General features: G+C 44.6%; 1 protein-coding gene across 10 annotated transcripts in view; it reads right to left on the reverse strand.

Annotated features, from left to right (window-relative positions):
- AOPEP (aminopeptidase O (putative)) overlaps positions 1-19429 on the reverse strand; it is a 387210-nt gene that overhangs the window by 161899 nt on the left and 205882 nt on the right. For 6 of the 10 annotated variants that reach the window (XM_073344962.2, XM_073344964.2, XM_073344963.2 and 3 more), the window contains 3 exons: positions 2325-2427; positions 2097-2204; positions 1052-1132 (listed from right to left, as the gene is read on the reverse strand). In XM_073344962.2, the coding sequence (XP_073201063.1) occupies positions 1052-1132; positions 2097-2204; positions 2325-2427 (292 nt within the window). The remainder of the gene's footprint in view (positions 1-1051; positions 1133-2096; positions 2205-2324; positions 2428-19429) is intronic. The other 4 variants (XM_073344966.2, XM_073344967.2, XM_073344965.2 and 1 more) reach the window with 1 other exon arrangement.

Below are 19429 nucleotides of genomic sequence, written 5' to 3' on the forward strand. Positions count from 1 at the left end.
CCTAAGGGTAAGATCTAACTCCTACTCAATCCTTCCAGTAACTTTGGCTTTGGCCCCCAATGAACTTCCGAGAAAGTACCAGAAGTGTTGCAATGGCATTGTGGCTCATTCCAACCACCTCTGATTCCCAAACATAGACACTCATGACCGTTCAAAGGATCAAACTTCAGTGTCTTTCTGGTGTAAGAAAATACACTCTGATTGATGCATTTTTAAGAAAACATCCATAACTTTATTATTTCAAAATCAAATATCTTCAAACAAAGAAAAGCACGTTTCTCAATCTTGACTAATCACATGGCCAAGTTTGAAGTTTTAAAACAAAGTCTTCTTTGAATTAATTATATTCAAAAAATGAGTCTTGAGAAATCTTAGATGAAAAATGACATTCACTCTCAACTCAAAAATGGCTCAACAAATTTTTATCAAACTACAACAAACATTTGCTTCTGGGATGAGAACAAGCATGAAATGTTTCAGTTTGTGAGAGAACAGCTGGATACATTACCAATTCACATTTTACTGCAGAGCATTGGAGTGAGAGGGGAGATTACTAGTAAATTAGTACTACCACCGCAATATGATCTGGCTAGGATGACTAATAGCTTAATGCATTGGGACCTTCCCACATTTTGCAATATTTATGCAATCCACTAACTTAATTGATTTCCTGTCAGGCTAGTAGATCTAACTGCAACAAGGCTGACTTTTTCTACCCCAATCCAATACTTTTCCTGCAGTCAAATTAAGGGCATTAGCCAGCTTTTTGCTTTCTTGCTATAATTTCCAAAAAAGCTTCCAGCTGGTGCTAACACTAGAGCACTGGTGTTCACAACTTGGTAGCCCTAGTGTAGACAAGTCTTCCACACCGATTGGTATTTTTTACTCTGTGCCAATTAAAACTTCTCCAAGGAAGTCTAATTGACCTGGTATTCAAAACAGTTGCAAGCAGTGGGAACCTTATCTACCTTAGGGTGCCCAGTGTTCCCTCAAGAGGTAAAGCTGCACCTAGTGTACACAAGACTAAAGAATGGGTATAAGTACTACTAACTTGTTCTTTTACTGGAGCAGTTAGAGTCATGGAATAGCTTTCCCCAGCTTTCTTCTTTGGCTGCAGCAAAGACTTGTAACTCTGCATAGAAATAGTTAGCAGTTAGGCAGCAAGTCTCTTCCCTTCTTCGGGCCTGGCTTTAAAAAGAATCTCCTTTCAGAGTGAATCTTAAGGCCACCCTTAGCAGTCACTATTTTTCCTGCACTTGCTGATTACCCAGTTTAACTCAGCACATAACTGCTGCAATGTGCTTGCAATGTTCCAAATACACATACAAGTCCAGAATCTTTAAAGTCCAAAGCAACAAATATAAATGCAGGTTTTGTTCCCATGCCACCTTCAATGTATTTAAATGAAATAATCTTTATCATGTCAAAGTCTGACACAGGTACTCGAACCTGAATAAATGGGTGCACATGAGTCAGTCTGACAGCAATGCAACTTCAAGGCACTCAGACAACGCCACAGTGATGACTGCACAATACAGTATATACTATTATAAGATCAGATACAGTATCTCATATCAATTACACTAAGAACTAATTTCTGTTTCCATTGATTTCAATGGAATATTTGCCACTGACCTCAAGGGAGCAGGATTGTATCCTTCCAGTATATACATAGTATTTAGTTTTTACTGCTAACAGCTAATGGGAATTTATATTTAGTTCAAGTTGCAGAGGTCTGTACTTCTGGAGCAGGATGATCTCAATTTATACCCCTTGTTGCCATGAAGTGCTGAATAATAATAATACATACATATCACTTGTAGAACACTTTTTATGCAAAGTTCCAAGTTTATAAAGGACAGTAAATATCGTCTCCATTTTACAGATTGGGAAAATGGGGCACAGAAGTGATGTGTGACTTGCTTTAGGAAAAACGGAGTTCATGTTGGAGTTTAAAACAGAATCCAAGTTTCCTGACTCGGTGTCCTATGTCCTAGCCACATTTTAAATTTCCAAAAGCAGTGATTTAAATAGTCAAACAGAAAATAAAAGTCACTTATTTTTCAAAAACTGGGCAACAAGTACCAGCAGAGTACCTGAGAAAGGATCAGTTGTCCATGAAACTTCTGCACAAACTTTCTTAAAAATTCAAAATATGTAGCCTCTCCAATTTTCTTGGCTAGAGATTGCAGAAGGAAATAGCCCTGGAAGAAATCAGTACCAAAGACAAAGATGATGCTATTAATTAAAGAATACACAAAAATAAGTGTTTATAAAATGTGTTAGTAACATCAGCTTCAGTTAGGTCAGTTTCGCACTCTTACCTTCAAGTAATGAACCTGCATGAAGATTTTTTCTGCATTAAGACCATGTTTGATTATGCATGTTCCAGACTCACTCACTTCTCCTGTGTTCTCTTTGTTTGGCCTAAAATGATTGCAAATCAATTAAATTTTTGATAAGTGAGTAAAGAACTAATGCATTACAAACTTTCATTGCCCAAAATGATGATAATAGGTTGGTATCTTCAGTCACTACTCACTAGTGCATTAGTCTCCATTCTACTCTGGAATTGAATTTGTGCTAAATAGCTTAGCAGTTCTCAGCTGGAGGTCCGCAACCCACTGCGGGACTGTGAGCCATTTCAGGGGGTCTGCCAAGCAAGGCCACTTGGAGCCCTGGGGCTGAAGCTTGGAGTTCTGGTACCCTGAGCCCTGACAGAAGCTGCCCCACGGGACTGCAGCCCTAAACTGCTCCTACAGAGCTAAAGCCCCAAGCCACCCCCCACCCCAAGGTGCTAAAGAGCTGAGAACCCATCCTGTGGGGCAAAACCCTCAAGCCTTCCATCCCACGGGGCTCCTAAGCGCCCCCTGCCCCAGCCCTGCAGGACAGAAGCACCCCCCTGAGGCTGAAGCCCGGAGCCTTCCTTCCTCTGGCTCTGCAGTTTTTATTTCATGTTGGGGGAGGGGGGCTCTGAAAGAAAAAGGTTGAGAATCCCTGAAATAGCTTAGCTAATGTGAAAAGAAGTAGAAATAACAAGAAATGTATCCCTCTAATGTGATTTTGTGTGTGGCTGCGCAAACAGCTGAGGTTAAACTGAAAGCCAACACTAAGCTGGGATATAGTACTTGCTCTTCCCTCCCAGACGTGACATCATATTGCATGGTATTTAATTAGGAGATACTACGTAGACAGCAGTGTTACATTATGAACAAAGGCAGACAAAAAAAGACAGAGATATTTGAGATGGAGGTATATGAGAAGGAAGGATATTGAACTCATTACACCCGGCTACATATTTCACTTTTCATACCTGAACACAGCTTAACAGCTCACAAGACTACACCTGCAAGAATGAATGGCCTCTTTCATCTACATTTAATACACTACAGAAAAGTATAAGCCTTCCATTCTTTTTCTTCTTTGGTTTGTCATTTTGCGTGCATGTCAGCAAAAAACAACCGGAGCTTTGAAAGAGAGAGCCTGCCACACAGAGCCTTGGGGATTCTCAGTCAGACAGACAGTAATATCCAGAACAAATTCAAACTATGTTAACTCTTTAGTACTGGGTCTTCAGATTGCCAAGCCTCAATAGGCACGACGGAAGTCTATACTAGTTATTAGTGCCTAGCAGTCCTATAAGTTTAATCACAGAGAAGAAAAACGAAAGACAAATTATGCAAAATTTCCCCCTCCTCTGTAAATGGTGTCTTCCATACCACAGCCACAGTATTGAAGTACTAATTCTTCCTCGCCTTCAAACTTCTTTCCAAGAGGTCCCACACAGGGTAGTCAAAGAGGACTAGACAGCACTTCTTTAGGAGTCTATCAACATGACTGAAAAAAATTCTGGAGACTTTAAATATAGTTTTAGTATGAGCGAAAGGTGGCAAACTAGCAGTTCTGGAAACTTCAGCCCTATTTTTCCCCTCCACAAAATAGGGACAGCACAGGAAGCAGCAGTCCAAGCTTCCTTTCAAACACCATTAATACGTCGCAGGGGGACCAACTCTAAGAGTCTAGTCTCGATACCCATTTAAACCTTGGTCTCTGCTTTTATTGCCAAGAAAGATGAATACAAGCAGCTAATTTTACTTAATCCAATGAACAGACAATAAATATTTTTGCTTACTAATAACCAGTCATTATTCACCAAAAGATGAAAGGGACATATCTCATTACTAGTCCTCTGAGCCATCCCCTCCCATAAAGTGTGTGCATGTGTATTTAAGAACAATTAAACAAACAGAACTTAATCCACATTCCATAATTCACATAATTCTGTAATACAACCTATCTCAGTGATTCCCAAACTGTGGTACAGGAGAATGTTGTAAGTGGTATACCAGACACTGTTGAAAAGAAATTGTTCAGTTTCAAATCAACAGTGGTTGCATGAGGTGCAGCTTGCCAGAAAGTGGTTGTGAAACAAAATGCATGTGCGTGGACAATTTTAGCCATAATGGGGAACAACATTCACCAACAATGCCAGCACAGTAGTTTTATTAGCCGTGTGTTGTGCACTGTGGCTGTGCAGATGAGCACTGTGCTCTGACCTAGTGCATAGCGAGCTGGATTTCTACTGAGCCTAGCCTTCAGCTTGTGCCACATTGCACAGCTCAAGACATGAGGCAAACTTGCAAAGGCCACATCACCAGAGCTCCTTTTTTCTGAAAAAGAACATGCATACAGTGCTAGTTCAGAGTGTAGGCAAAACTTGCAGCTGCAAGGACTCACAAGACTTAAAGGGCATGCTCCAGGAAGCTGCTGCAGGGCATAATCCATCTGTAACCTGTGCCTTACAGAGGCTGCAGCCTGACCCCTGCTAGGCTGCGAAGCAGGGGACACATGAGGAATTCTCTCCTGTCTCTGCAGGGAAGTTGGGGATGGGGATGATTGGTCGGTCTGCTGAATAAAAGCCTAGATGCAGGCCTGGCTCTTCAGGAGCAAGTTGGTCTGCTGCAGTTGGAATCTTCTCAGAGCAGGATGAACCCTTGAGCAATTTGCCCAGCACTGCAAGCAACCAGGGGGCGGGGCCCTGCTTGATTGGGAGTCAGACCAGCGGAGAAGCAAAAAAGGCTTCATTGAGCTGAAACTGCCTGATACCCAGGTAATACCCCTAACTTCCAGCCAAGACACCCCCAACTCTCTACTTCTTTCCCCGTCTGAGCTGCCTTCCATTTTACACACACACACCCTTCTCATTAATGGCACTTCCTTTGTTTTCTCCGAAAGCTACTCAAAATGCTTTGTATACAATGTCTGCATCTGTAATTTTCACTCCATGCATCTGAAGTGGGTTTTTTACCCATGAAGCTTATGCCCAAATAAATCCATTAGTCTTTACGGTGCCACTGGACTCCTTGTTGTTTTGTGGATACAGACTAATATGGCTACCCCCGATACTTGTCAAAATGCTTTGTATTTTTCTTGATTTAAATTTTGTAAAAAGAGAACCAGACTGAAATTTGGCTCAAATTCAGCAGTAATCAAGATAAGAATTAGCAAGAACTTCAAACTTAAATTAGACAAGTTAAAAAAAAAAAGATCAACCCATTGAATGTACTTAAGTGGCATACCAAAAATGTCAGCGGGAGGCTCAGGGCTTTAGCCCTTTGGGGTGGGGGGGTGGCTCGGAGCTTTAGCTCCACACGGTTGGGGGTCTCAGGGCTTCATCCCTGCGGGGTGGCTTCTGCCAGGGCTTGGAACCCCAGAGCCTCAGAGCTTCAGCCCCATGGGACGCCTGGCAGACCCTCTGAAATGGCTTGCAGCCTCCCCAATGGGCGGCAGACCCCTGCTTGAGAACCACTGGGTTAGGGCACTCACCTAGGATGGGAGAGACTGAGGCTCAAGTCCTTGCTTCGCCTGATCCTGAGCAGGACTTCAACCTTGCTCTCTTACATCCAAGGTAATCTTGGCTATTCTGGGGAGGTCTCTGTCTTGCTCTCTGTTTTATTTTTGGTTTCACTCCACATCAGAAAGAAAACAAATATCAAACCCTCACAATTTTTCACTGAACTGTATTCTTGTTTTTTGGATAGCCCTAACATTTTAAGCTTCTTCAGGCATTTATTTTACTCGTGAGTCCATGAGTAATTAAGGTAAGCCTATTAATGCCTAAAATAAACATGCACAAAAAGGAGAAATAAGCATGTGGTTCTTCAAACATCTATTTTTCAAGCAGCTGGTAATGATCTAGTAAAGTTTGGGAACCAGTGGTCCATCTAACCTAAAGTCATTTTTAATATGCAAGTATTCAGAGCATTACATTTCATACAGAACTAGGAATTATTGTAAATCAAAAGACAGTCCCCATTTTCTAACAGAAACATGCCTGTGGTTCAGCAGAAGTTCATCAAACCCAAAATGTGTTTGTGACACATTTCAGGTTTGATTAATTGGCATTTTCTAATGAAACCCCATTTCATCTGAAAATTCCTGGGTCCCACAAGGATCAATTCTCAGTCTGGTCCTATTCAACATCTACATACAGCCACTAGGTGAACTGGTCAGGTGACCTGGACTCAAGGACCAGAAATATGTAGATGACCCACAATTCTACCCATCCTTCCCCACATACAATCATACCACTACCACCAAGATAGCCAAAAGCTTGGATCAGATTGGGTCATGGATGAAGAAAAGCTGGTTGAAGCTAACCCTGGGCAAGACAGAGGTGATAGTGGTGGACAGAGGAAAGCATTCTGAAGAGTTTACAGTCATGATGCAGTCTCCTTTGGTTGAAGGTACACACCCACAATTGGTCAATTCAGTCTGTAGCTTAAGGAATGCTCCAAGACTTTTCACTGATACTCAAGATGCAGCTATGTGGGAGTTTAGCAAGGATCCTATTCTATCACGGAGGTCACAGATGCCGTAACTTTTCAGGACCTCTGTGACTACTGGGGAACGGCTAGAGCAGCGGCTGGGGTTGGGTCAGGGCCCCTGGGGCTGGAACAGCTGAGAACTAAATTCCCTCTAAGCTGCGTGGCTGTGCAGCAGGCTATCAATAGCCATGCAGGCACATAGCCACAGGGGCCTGGACTGGAGAAGAGAGAGGTAGGGGGCATGCAGGGCTGCAGCAGGGAGAGGCGCCTCTACCCCTGGCCGCAGAGCTGCCGTGGCTAGGGAGAGGGGCTCTCCACTAGCCCTGGGCTCCTGCAGCGGGAGAGGGCTGGGGGGGGAGTCCTCTCTCCATGCCACAGCCCTGGGGCAGCCTGCACCCCAAACCTCTCATCCCTGGCCCAGGGCACCACCAACCCTCTGCCCCAGCCCTGAGCCCCTTCCCACAATCTGAACCCCTCGGCCCCATCCCTGCCATTCATCACCTCCATATTGGTTCACATAACAAAATTCATTCTGCACATGGATGTAAAAATTTAGAGAGCACATTAGTTGACAGGCAGTCGGCCCCAGGCTCACCGGAACAGATAACCAGTAGTCGGCTGCAGGCCCAACGGAATATCCCTGTGCCTGCTGGAGCGGTGGCTGGGGTTGGATCAGCCCCCCTGGGGCTGGAACAGCAGCAGTCAGCCCCTGCCACAGGAGCAGCTGCAAGTCCCCAGAAGTGCTCTATTTGTTCTCCCTCCCCTCCTACCCCAGGATTATCAGTAAAACTCTGGGACAGGTCGCGGGCTTCCATGAATGTTTGTTTATTGCCCACGACCTGTGCCTGAGTTTTACTAAAAATATCCATGACAGAATCTTTATCTTAATCATGAGTAACACTTTATCATCTCTGGTTAGCTAGGACAGTGGTTCTCAACCCGGGGTACGTGTAACCCTGGGGTACGCAGAGGTCTTCCAGGGGGTACATCAACTCATCTAGATATCAGCTCAGTTTTACAACAGGCTACATAAACAGCACTAGCAGAGTCAGTACAAACCAAAATTTCATACAGACAATGACTCGTTTATATTGCTCTATATGCTATACACTGAAATATAAGTACAATATTTATATTCCAATTGATTTATTTTATAATTATATGGTAAAATGAAAAGGTAAGCATTTTTTCAGTAATAATGTGCTGTGACACTTTTGTATTTTCATGTCTGATTGTATAAGCAAGTAGTTTTTAAGTGAAGTGAAACTTGGGGGTACGCAAGACAAATCAGACTACTGAAAGGGGTACAGTAGTATGGAAAGGTTGAAAGCCACTGGGCTAGGAGACACCATCTCATCTTGGCGCATGATGACCCAGTGTTAGTTATTCAAGCCTTCATCACTTCTCAGCTGGACTACAGCACTGCAACATACCAGAAGCCCTCAACACTTAGGAAAGTCCAACTGGTGCAGAAGGTTGCAGCACATTGTCTGAGCAAAGCAGACGACCATGAACACAACAAAGCAATCCTGCACCCCTGACTCTGACTTCCCACAGAATATTGAAACAAGGTTTTGGTCCTCAATGGCCTGGGCCAAGGATATTAAAAAAGGCCATCTAAAGCTCCAGGATGAAGACTCTTGTTGACAGTTTTGTTCTTCTAGCACAATGGAACTCCCTACAATAAGGATAAAGGTCATTCATTGAAGAGACAGTGTTTTTTCAGGGGTCAACCTAGAACTGTGGAATGAATCCCTACAGAAAGAGGAGGTTACTCACTTGTGCAGTAACTGACATTCTTTGGGATGAGTCGCTGTGGGTGCTCTGCTGTAGGTGTCGGTGCGCCCCTGCGCCGTTGTTCGGAGATTTTTACAGCAGTACCCGTATCGGCCACGCATGTGCGGAGCCTGCCTCACATACCAGCCATGTCTTAATAGTGCGCATGTACGGCCCAACTCCTCAGTTCCTTCTCTGCAATGGAGGCCGCCCCAGCTCCAAAGTTGAGGGGGGGAAGGTGGGGAGTGGAGCACCCACAGGGACACTCATCTCGAAGAATGTCAGTTACTACACAGTTGAGTAACCTCTTCTTCTTCAAGAGGTGTCTCTGTGGGTGCTCCACTGTAGGTGCCTGAAAAGCAGCATCTCTCAAGGAGTCTGGAAGGAATACAGTAGATAGAACAGCTCTGCCCACATGTGTATCGGTGATGGGTCCCTGTGTAAGAGCATACTGTTTTGCAAACATTTTCAAAAGCCCAAATGGCAGCTCTGGACATGACCTTAAAAGGGGACGTTATGTAGAAAGGTCACTGAGGCCGCCATGGATCTGGTGGAGTGAGTCCTGATAAAGGTAGGAGGAGTCATGTTCTGTAGTTGATAACAGAGACAAATGCAACTTGAGATCCAGTTGGAAAGTCAGTGGTTAGAGATAAATGAGCCCTTAGAGCGTTCTGCAATGGGGATGAATAGCTTGTCGGATCGCCTAAAGGTTTTAGTCCTGTCGAAGTAGAAGGACAAAACTCTGTGCACATCCAAAGTGTGCATCGTAGATTCAAAGGAATTTGCATGTGGTTTTGGAAAAGATAGGGAGATGGATAGGTTCATTGACATGGAAAGATGAGTGCACCTTCAGAAAATTTCAGGGACTAAGCGCAGGGTGACTTTGTCCTTAAAAAATATGGAGTATGGCGGATCTACCATGAGTACTGCAATTTCTACTGTGCATCTTGCACAGGCAATCGCTACCAGAAATGCAGTTCTCATAGAGAGATGTAGGAGGGAACATGTGGCTAATGGTTCAAATGGTTTTGGGTTAGGCATGTTTCAAGGTTCCTTCCCCACTCTGAACTCTAGGGTACAGATGTGGGGACCTGCATGAAAGACCCCCTAAGATTATTCTTACCAGCTTGGATTAAAAACTTCCTTAAGGTACAAACTTTGCCTTGTCCTTGAACCCTATGCTGCCACCACCAAGCATGTTAAACAAAGAACAGGGAAAGAGCCCACTTGGAGACGTCTTCCCTCCAAAATATATCCCCCCAAGCCCTACACCCCCTTTCCTGGGGAAGGCTTGATAAAAATCCTCACCAATTTGCATAGGTGAACACAGACCCAACCCTTTGGATCTTAAGAACAATGAAAAAGCAATCAGGATCTTAAAAGAAGAATTTTAATTAAAGAAAAAGTAAAAGAATCGCCTCTGTAAAATCAGGATGGTAAATACCTTACAGGGTAATCAGATTCCAAATATAGCGAATCCCTCTAGGCAAAACCTTAAGTTACAAAAAGACATAAAAACAGGAGTATACATTCCATTCAGCACAGCTTATTTACCAGCCATTTAAACAAAAGGAAATCTAATGCATTTCTAGCTAGATTACTTACAAACAAGTTCTAATACTCCATTCCTGTTCTGTTCCCGGCAAAAGCATCACACAGACAGACAGACCCTTTGTTCCCCCCACTTCCAGCTTTGAAAGTATCTGGTCTCCTCGTTGGTCATCTTGGTCAGGTGCCAGCGAGGTTATCTTAGCTTCTTAACCCTTTACAGGTGAAAGGCTTTTGCCTCTGGCCAGGAGGGATTTTATAGCACTTTATACAGAAAGGTGGTTACCCTTCCCTTTATATTTATAACAGCATGTTAAGACTAAGGGGAGGTCCCAAGATGGATTAGGCTGTTTGATATCTGGGTAAAGGGTTTGCGGTCCCTTAAGCAATCGCTTAGTAATGGGATGAGCAAAGATAGTCCTATTGTCGATGGCATCATAGAACACTGTAACTGCAGTCAAGTGGAGTTTGATGGGACTCGGGGAGAGTCCAGAGAATTTAATCTCTAACAGATAGTAGAGGATTAGCAGGAGAAGCATGGGAAAAGGGAGCGGTGTTTGTGAAAACCCACCAGTGTGTAAATCTTGTCCAGTTATGAAGGCAGGTGCTGCATGTAGAATTTGTTGTGCTAAGAAGGAGTACATTTTGAACCTGCTCTGAGCAAGTTCGCTCGGCATGAGAGAACCATGAAGGAGCCAAACCTTGAGGTGTAACATGGTTAAATTGGGGTGGAGTAGTAGACCCTGTTGTTGGGACCAGAGATTCGGGCGGAGGGTAATGGGATGGGTGTGGAAGGCGACATCATAGTAAGGAAGGGGTATCATGCCTGTCTGAGCCATGTGGGGCTATCATTAGGACCCTGGCTTGGTGTGTTCATATTTTTATCAATAATTTGTGTATGAGTGGTATCGGGGAAATGCATACATTAGGTCAGTGTTCCATGGGAACATGAACGCATCCCCTGAGGAGTGTTTGCCTAGTCCCACTCTGGAACAAAATCTTGGGCATTTCTTGTTTGCTGCAGTTGCGAAAAGGTCTGTGATTGAGTATCCTAGTATGTCTAGTACTGTATCCTCATTTAGTTCCCATTTTGTCTGAGACACCAGTTCCATCATTTCATCCCTTCTGTTCAAAGGGAGTGAGATCGCGCCCCCACTCCCTGCCTGTTTACATAGAACATGCAGGCAATATTGTCGGTCATTATCCTGACATGTTGGTTTTGTATGAAAGGCAGAAATTGGAGGCAGGCATTGCGTATCACTCAGAGTTCTAGACGTTGATGTGAAGGGACGTCTCGGCAGGAGATGAAAGACCCTGGGTAGTGTATTGGGGCATGTGTACTCCCTGTCCTTTAAGGGATGCATCTGTAGTTATGACAACCGACGGGATGTCCTGTTGAAAGGGGACCCCGGAGCAAAGGTTGTGAGGCAATGTCCACCAGTGGAGGGAGTCCTAGACTCTGGGAGGTACGTATAAACGTTTGTTCAGACCATGGACATTCAGTCTGTAGACAGTGGAATCCAGCTTTGGAAACGCCTCATGAAGAGGTGAGCGTTCCTGACTACAAAGTGCAAGAGGCCATGTGGCCTCAGAGTTGTAGGCAAGCTCGTGCAGCCACTTGTGGACTGTTGTACAGCTTGGGAACGAAAAGGTTGATAGTGCTAAAAAGATGGAGTGGGAGAGATGCTATTCTTTTGCATGAGTCAAAATGTGCACCTATGAACTCCAGTTGTTGGGTGGGAGTGAGTGAAGATTTTCTTTGTTCATTCACAGGCCAAGAGTATGGAAACATTGAACCGTCCATTGTGTGGACTGAATGGCTTCTTGGAGGGTCCTGGCTTTGAAAAGGCAGTTGTTCAGGTAAGTAAAAATTATGATTCGCTGCCTTCTGAGATGAGCTGTTATGACTGCGAGGAGTTTGGAAAAGACACGAGGCACAGTCGAGAGGCCAAAAGTTAGGAACCTGTACTGGTAGTGTTGTGGGCCCAGAACGAAGCGAATAAAATGTCTGTGGGCAGGATGTATGGTCACAGGAACATAAGCATCCTGCAGGTCGAGGGATGAAACCCAATCTCCCTGCTCCCGTGCTGGAATTATGGTTGCAAGAGTCACCATTTTGTATTTTTTTTATTTTATTTAACGAATTTATTGAGGTATCTGAGGTCGAGAATGGGTCGCCATCCCCCAGTTTTCTTTTGTGTTAAAGTAATGGGAGTAGAACCTTTTTCCTCTATGTTGGTCAGGCGCTGGTTGTACTGCTCCTAATTGGAGATGGTGGTGCACCTCTTGGTGGAGCAGTTGTTCGTGAGAGGAGTCCCTGAAAAGGGACATGGGGGCGGGGGGGAGGAGGGAGAGAAAATGGGCACTGAAGTAGGGATGATATTTTCTAGACCCTTGGTCACATTTTCAAATTTGCTTATTAGTGGGAGGGGGTCAACATTGAACCAATGAATTGGTGCAGCGATGTTGATATCTTGACAGGTTTCAGAATGGTAACCATGTTAGTCCATATCAGCAAAAAAAACGAGGAGTATTTGTGGCACCTTAGAGACTAACAAATTTATTTGGGCATAAGCTTTCGTGGGCTAAAACCCACTTCATCAGATGCATGCAGTGGAAAATACAGTCAGAAGAGAGAACATGAAAGAGAATATACAGGAGAACATGAAAAAATGGGTGTTGCTATACCAACTGTAACGAGGCCAATTAATTAAAGTGGGATATTATCAGCAGGAGGGAAAAAAAAACCTTTTGTAGTGATAATCAGGACGGCCCATTTCAAACAGTTGACAAGAAGGTGTGAGTAACAGTAGGGGGGGAAAACTAGCATGGAGAAATTGTTTTTCCTTTGCATAATGACCCAACTACTCCCAGTCTTTATTTGAGCCTAATTTAATGGTGTCCAGTTTGCAAATTAATTCCAGTTCTGCAGTTTCTCATTGGAGTCTGTTTCTGAAGTTTTTTTGTTGGAGAATTGCGACTTTTAGGTCTGAAATTGAGTGACCAGGGAGGTTGAAGTGTTCTCCGACTGGTTTTTGAATGTTGTAATTCTTGATGAATAATAGATATGTGGACAGAGTTGGCAATGGGCTTTGTTGCCGGGATAAGTTCCTGGGTTAGTGTTTTTGTAGATCTACACGATCCATTGTCTACAGCCAAGCTCTAAGATACAACCGCATTTGCTCCAATCCCTCAGACAGAGACAAACACCTACAAGATCTCTATCAAGCATTCTTAAAACTACAGTACCCACCTGCTGAAGTGAAGAAACAGATTGACAGAGCCAGAAGAATACCCAGAAGTCCTCTACTACAGGACAGGCCCAACAAAGAAAGTAACAGAATGCCACTAGCCATCACCTTCAGCCCCCAACTTAAACCTCTCCAGCACATCATCAAGGATCTACAACCTATCCTGAAGGATGATCCCTCACTCTCGCAGATCTTGGGAGATGGGCCAGTCCTCGCTTACAGACAGCCCCCCAACCTGAAACAAATACTCACCAGCAACCACACACCACACAAGAAAAACACTAACCAGGAACCTATCCTTGCAACAAAGTCCATTGCCAACTCTGTCCACATCTATTCAAGGGACACAATCATAGGACCTAATCGCATCAGCCACACCATAAGAGGCTCATTCACCTGCACATCTACCAATGTGATATATGCCATCATGTGCCAATAATGCCCCTCTGCCATGTACATTGGCCAAACCGGACAATCTCTATGCAAAAGAATAAATGGACACAAATCAGATGTCAAGAATTATAACATTCAAAAACCAGTCGGAGAACACTTCAACCGCCCTGTTCACTCAATTACTGACCTAAAAGTCGCAATTATTCAACAAAAAAACTTCAAAAACAGACTCCAACGAGAAACTGCAGAAATGGAATTAATTTGCAAACTGGACACCATTAAATTAGGCTTGAATAAAGACTGGAAGTGGATGAGTCATTACACAAACTAAAAACTATTTCCCCATGCTAATTTTTCCCCTACTGTTACTCACACCTTCTTGTCAACCGTTTGAAATGGGCCATCCTGATTATCACTACAAAAGGTTTTTTTCTCCTGCTGATAATATCCCACCTTAATTAATTGGTCTCGTTACACTTGGTATGGCAACACCCATTTTTTCATATTCTCTGTGTATAGGTATCTTCCTACTGTATTTTCCACTGCATGCATCTGATGAAGTGGGTTTTAGCCCACGAAAGCTTATGCCCAAATAAATTTGTTAGTCTCTAAGGTGCCAAAAATACTCCTCATTTTTTTTTGTTGACATCTTGGTCTATGACTTTGTTGAGTACATGTTGGATAGCGTGGATGTTGATAAGGTTGGTATCTATATTGTCTCCTCCTATTTGCAGCCGTTTGGATACCGAGAGACCGTAATGTCATTCTCAAGTCCTTCATGGAGTGAAGCACATTGTTTGGTGTTACTGGCAAATAGTTTTTCCACCATCAAAAGGGAGATCTTTGATGGTATTCTGAACCTTGCAAGGAAAAGAAGAGGATGAGAGCCATGAAGCTCGATGCATTACTACTGCTGTAGCGGTCGATCTCACAGCTCTGTTAGCAACATCAAGCGCAGCTTGTAGTGCAGTACGGGAGATTATTTGTCCATCAGAGACTATGGCTTTAAACTGATGGTTTTTTGCCCTTTGGAATGTCATCAATAAAGTCCATGAGTTTCTCATAATTTCTGTGGTCAAATTTTGCCAGAATGGCCGCATAATTAGATATCCGGAACTGTAATGTGGATGAAGCACAGACTTTATGACCAAGCAGGTCCAGCCTTTTACTGTCTATCAGTTGGGGTAGACCTGGGAGCTGGTGTTTGTTCTTTTGGTTAGCTACCTCTACTACCAATGAGTTTAGCACTGGGTGAGTAAAAGGAACACAGATCCTTTGGAAGGAATAAAATATTTCCGGTCAGCTCACTTACAGGTAGGCGTGCTAGTAGCTGGTATCTGCCATATGGTTTTGGCAGGATTCATAATGCCAGGATTTATAGGTAAGGCAATCTTGGTGTGGAAGAAGGTTGCAGGATGTCAGTCAACTCATGTTGGTTTTCACAAAACTTCCTCCTGATTAATTCTTAACTCATTGGCGACTCTTTTGAAGAGGTCTTGAAATTTTAAGAAGTCATCCCTCAGTGTTGGAGGAGGAAGTATAGCCTCATCATGAGTGGATACGGGCTTGACAAGGGTTGGGGAAGCATGTGTAGTGTGTTCATCGAACTGTGGAGTAACAGCTTCTTGTTGTGTCTCATTCGTAGCCATATGCACTGGTGGTGGCGAGGTGGCATTCCTCCTATTTTTGGCATCTGGGTGATCATAGTGGAATCGCTTATATGGTGCCCATGGTCACCATATTGTCACTGACCAGGGAAGGGCATAGGTGGTGCCATCCAAGGGTTTGTATACCAGGGAGGGAGGTCTTTGATGAACGAAGACCTAGATTTTTCTGTGGCCAGTGCTGATTTGGCTCTGTGACTGGGAGAACTTGTGTGGTGAAAAGTCTCCCTGCACTATGGCTACCTCATCACTAGAAAAGTGAGATACAGCCAGAGACAGGTGTCCGGACCACATGCAAATGTCTGGAGAAAAATAGGTGTCAAGTAGAGGTAACTGTAGGTTAGGTGACACCTGTGGGTCCGGTGAATGAGTGAACTGCGATGCCGGAGAGCTTGTGTGAAATAAACCGTCCGTTAAGAGTGCCTGCAGCTCTGGAGGGTCGTTCGGCACCGACGTTCTCCGCACCATAGCGCTCAATGCATGTGCTGAGGTTGGTGGTGCCAGGAAGGTAAGCGCAGCCTGGGTCTGTTCTGGCAAGGTCCTCTATGCTGGCACCGTGTCCATTGCGGTGCCGGATAGTGCCATGAGAGAGGCAGGCAACTTGAAGCCTCAGCACTGGGAGCTTGCGTTGTCTCCACAGTCACAGGTGGGATTAGCGCGATGCCAGGGGAACCAGCACATCAAAGGTGCTGAGCCGGGGGAAGTCTACATAGAAGAAATAGACCTGCTCACTGACCTTTTTGCTTGCAATGTTTCCCTTCTGGCTGAGGGAGGCAGGCGTTTTCTTTTTTTTTTTTGTCCTTTTTGGAGGCAGGAGGGCTGCGGTTCACTGAGGAGCCCGTACCTGGGTGAGAAGCAGGTTCTAGTGACTTCTGCCCAAGAATCATTTTCAGTAGGAGTTCTCTGTCTTTATGTGCCCTAGATTTTAATTTGAAACAATGGACACATTTTTGAGGAATGAGGGACTCCCCCAGGCATTTTATACACTTGGAGTGACCATCCAAGATAGGGATGGCAACCCTGCATGTAGTGCACCGCTTAAATCCTGGGGAGCCAGGCATATTAGCGTCGGCTGGAGGCTGAGAGGAAGAAGCGGGAACGAATTTTTTTTTTTAAAGGGATGAACTTATCTAGTAACTAGAGTGCTAAAGTAAGGGGGAAAAAAAGGATGTAGAATGGGAAAGAGAAAAAATTTTAAATGAGTCTGCTATAGGTCCAACTCAGGCTGGGGATGGTAGAGAAGGAACTGAGGAGTTCGGCAGTGCATGCGCACTATTAAGACAAGACTGGTATGCGTGGCCGATACGGGAACTGCTGTAAAAATCTCCGAACAACGGCACAAGGGCGCACCGACACCTACAGTGGAGCACCCACAGGGACACCTCTTGAAGAAGAACTAAGACCATCACAAAACCATAACACGTTCCACTCCAAATTCAAGGCACACTTTTTGACCTTGCATTCTCTAACAAACATACATCTGTGTGTGTGTGTGTGTGTGTGTGTGTATAATTTAAAAAAAAATCCCAAACTAAACTCTTCATTTTACACACTTCTTTCCCTAAGGAGAGGATACGAGAACAAACATATGACAGATGTTAACCATGTTTCTTAATGTATTACTGGAATGCATAGGTGCCAACTTCCCCTCTACCCAGAGGGTACATGACCCCCCCCTCTGCCTGAGGCCCATGCCAACTCCAACCCTTCCTCCAAGCCCCCACTCTTCCCCCGGCCCCACCTCTTCCCCCAAGGTCACACCCCCTTCCCAGCTCTTCCCGCCCCACCCACCTCTACCCTGGCTCTTCCCACCCCCTCCCCAGAGGACGCCAAGTCCTCTCTCTCCCAGAGCCTCCTGCACGCTGCTGAACAGCTGATCGTGGCATTCAGGAGGTGCTGGGAGGGAGGGGGAGAAGTTGATTGACGGGGGCTGCTGGTGGGCAGGAGGCGCTAGGGGATATGGGGGAGCTTGGCTGCTGGTGGGTACTAAGCACCTGCAAAAAAAATTTTCATGGGTACTTCACCCTTGGAGCACCCACGGAGTCAGTGCCTATGCTGGAGGACACTCATTTCCTAAAGTGATACATGTAGTAAAATGACTGTGACTGACGACACCATCAACTCCATCCACAGCACCCAATCTGGGAAACTCTTGCCAACCCACAAACACCTGAGGAGGATGGCAAAGCAATTAAACAACTGAAGAACAAAAAAGCACTGGGTCCTGATGGCATACCAGCTAAAGTACTGAAAGTAGGGGAAGAAACACTGACTAACAAGCTTCATTTGCTGCTCCTCAAAATCTGGTGCTCCGAAGAAATCCCCACTGACTTATGTAATGCTAACATCATTACCATTTTCAAAAAGGGACACAGGGGCGACTGTGGCAACTATTGAGGCATTGCCGTTGTCTCCATCACTGGGAAGATTCTTGCTAGATTCTTACTGAATCACCTGCTCCCTCTTGCACAGAAAGTACATCCAAAGTCCCAGTGTGGCTTCAGACCATCTTGAGGCACCACCAGATCAGCCAGGCAGATCCAGAAAAAATGTCAAGAACAATACCAGGAGCTGTATATGGCCTTTATCGATCTGACCAAAGCCTTTGACTCTGTCAACCATGAGGCTCTGTGGAAAATCATGTTGAAGTTTGACTGCCCAAGCAAATTTATCACCATTGTAAGATTCCACCATGACGAGATGACTGCCTCCATCCTGTGCAGTGGCTCTACCTCTGAGCCCTTTGTCATCCAAACGAATGTAAAACAAGGTTGTGTACTGGCACACTTCTTTTTCTCCATTTTCTTAGCAGCTATGAAAATGTTAGCCCAAGACCGTTTACCACAGGGCATTGGCATCCAACTTCAGATTGACGGCAACCTCTTCAACCTTTCCCTTCTCTGTGCCACAACTAAAGTAATATCAGAAACAATAACCAAACTCCAGTGTGCAGATGATTGTGCTGTAGTTGCACACTCAAAGGAGGATCTATAAACAGCCCTTAATTGCTTCTCTGAAGCTTACAAAAGCGTAGGACTAACTCTGAACATCAGCAAAACAAAAGTTCTCCACCAGCCAGCTCCCAGTCAATCACCAGACCCAGCAAGATCTACATTGACAGAGAAGAAGTGGAAACCAGAATACTTTGCCTATCTTGGCAGCCATCTCTAACAGAAGGCAGACATCAATGTCAAGATTCAACACAGAATCCGCTGCACCAGCCTTGCCTTTGGGTGTTCAACAGTCACACCAGGTGTTCAACATCAGAACACACACTAGACTTTTAGTTTATAAAGCGGTGGTAATCCCAACTCTCTTTGACAGCTGTGAGACTTGGGTGATCTATAGAAAACGCCTGGAAAACCTGGAATGTCAGCACCAGCATTTTCTTTGGAAGATCGTCAACATAAAGTTCACCGCACTAATGCCAGTGTCCTCACAGAGGCCAATATCTTCAGTGTTGAGGCCCTGATTATCCTGAACCAGCTAAGATGGAGTGGGCACTGTGTGCACATGCCTGATGTATGCTTACCAGAACAACTGCTGTACACCCAAGTCACCAAAGGAGAAATGAAATGGGGAGGCCAAAAGAAATGCTTTAAAGACATCCTCAAAATAAACATCAAGAGATGTGGCATTGACACCACACACTGGGAGACAGTAGCCCAGGACAGGGATAACTGGCAAAGACTTGTCAGGCAGGGAATATTCATTTTTGAGGAAAATCACCTTGCCCTGGTTGCAGAAAAAAGCCCAAAAAGACAAACAACTGTCACGCAGCAATCGCGGCCCAACCCTGAATTCCAACACCACCTGCAATGTTTGCCAATGAGTTTGTGGCTCAAGGATCGGACTCCATGATTAGTGTCATTGTGGGAGGAGGGGCAGAGAATGGTATTCCTCTTCATACATTCTTGGAGTCTAGCTACCAGTTTAGTTCCAAGATGACATAAGGTGGGATTATGACCTT

Source organism: Lepidochelys kempii, chromosome 5 (assembly GCF_965140285.1).
Source record: "Lepidochelys kempii isolate rLepKem1 chromosome 5, rLepKem1.hap1, whole genome shotgun sequence".
Lineage (NCBI taxonomy): Eukaryota > Metazoa > Chordata > Testudines > Cheloniidae > Lepidochelys > Lepidochelys kempii.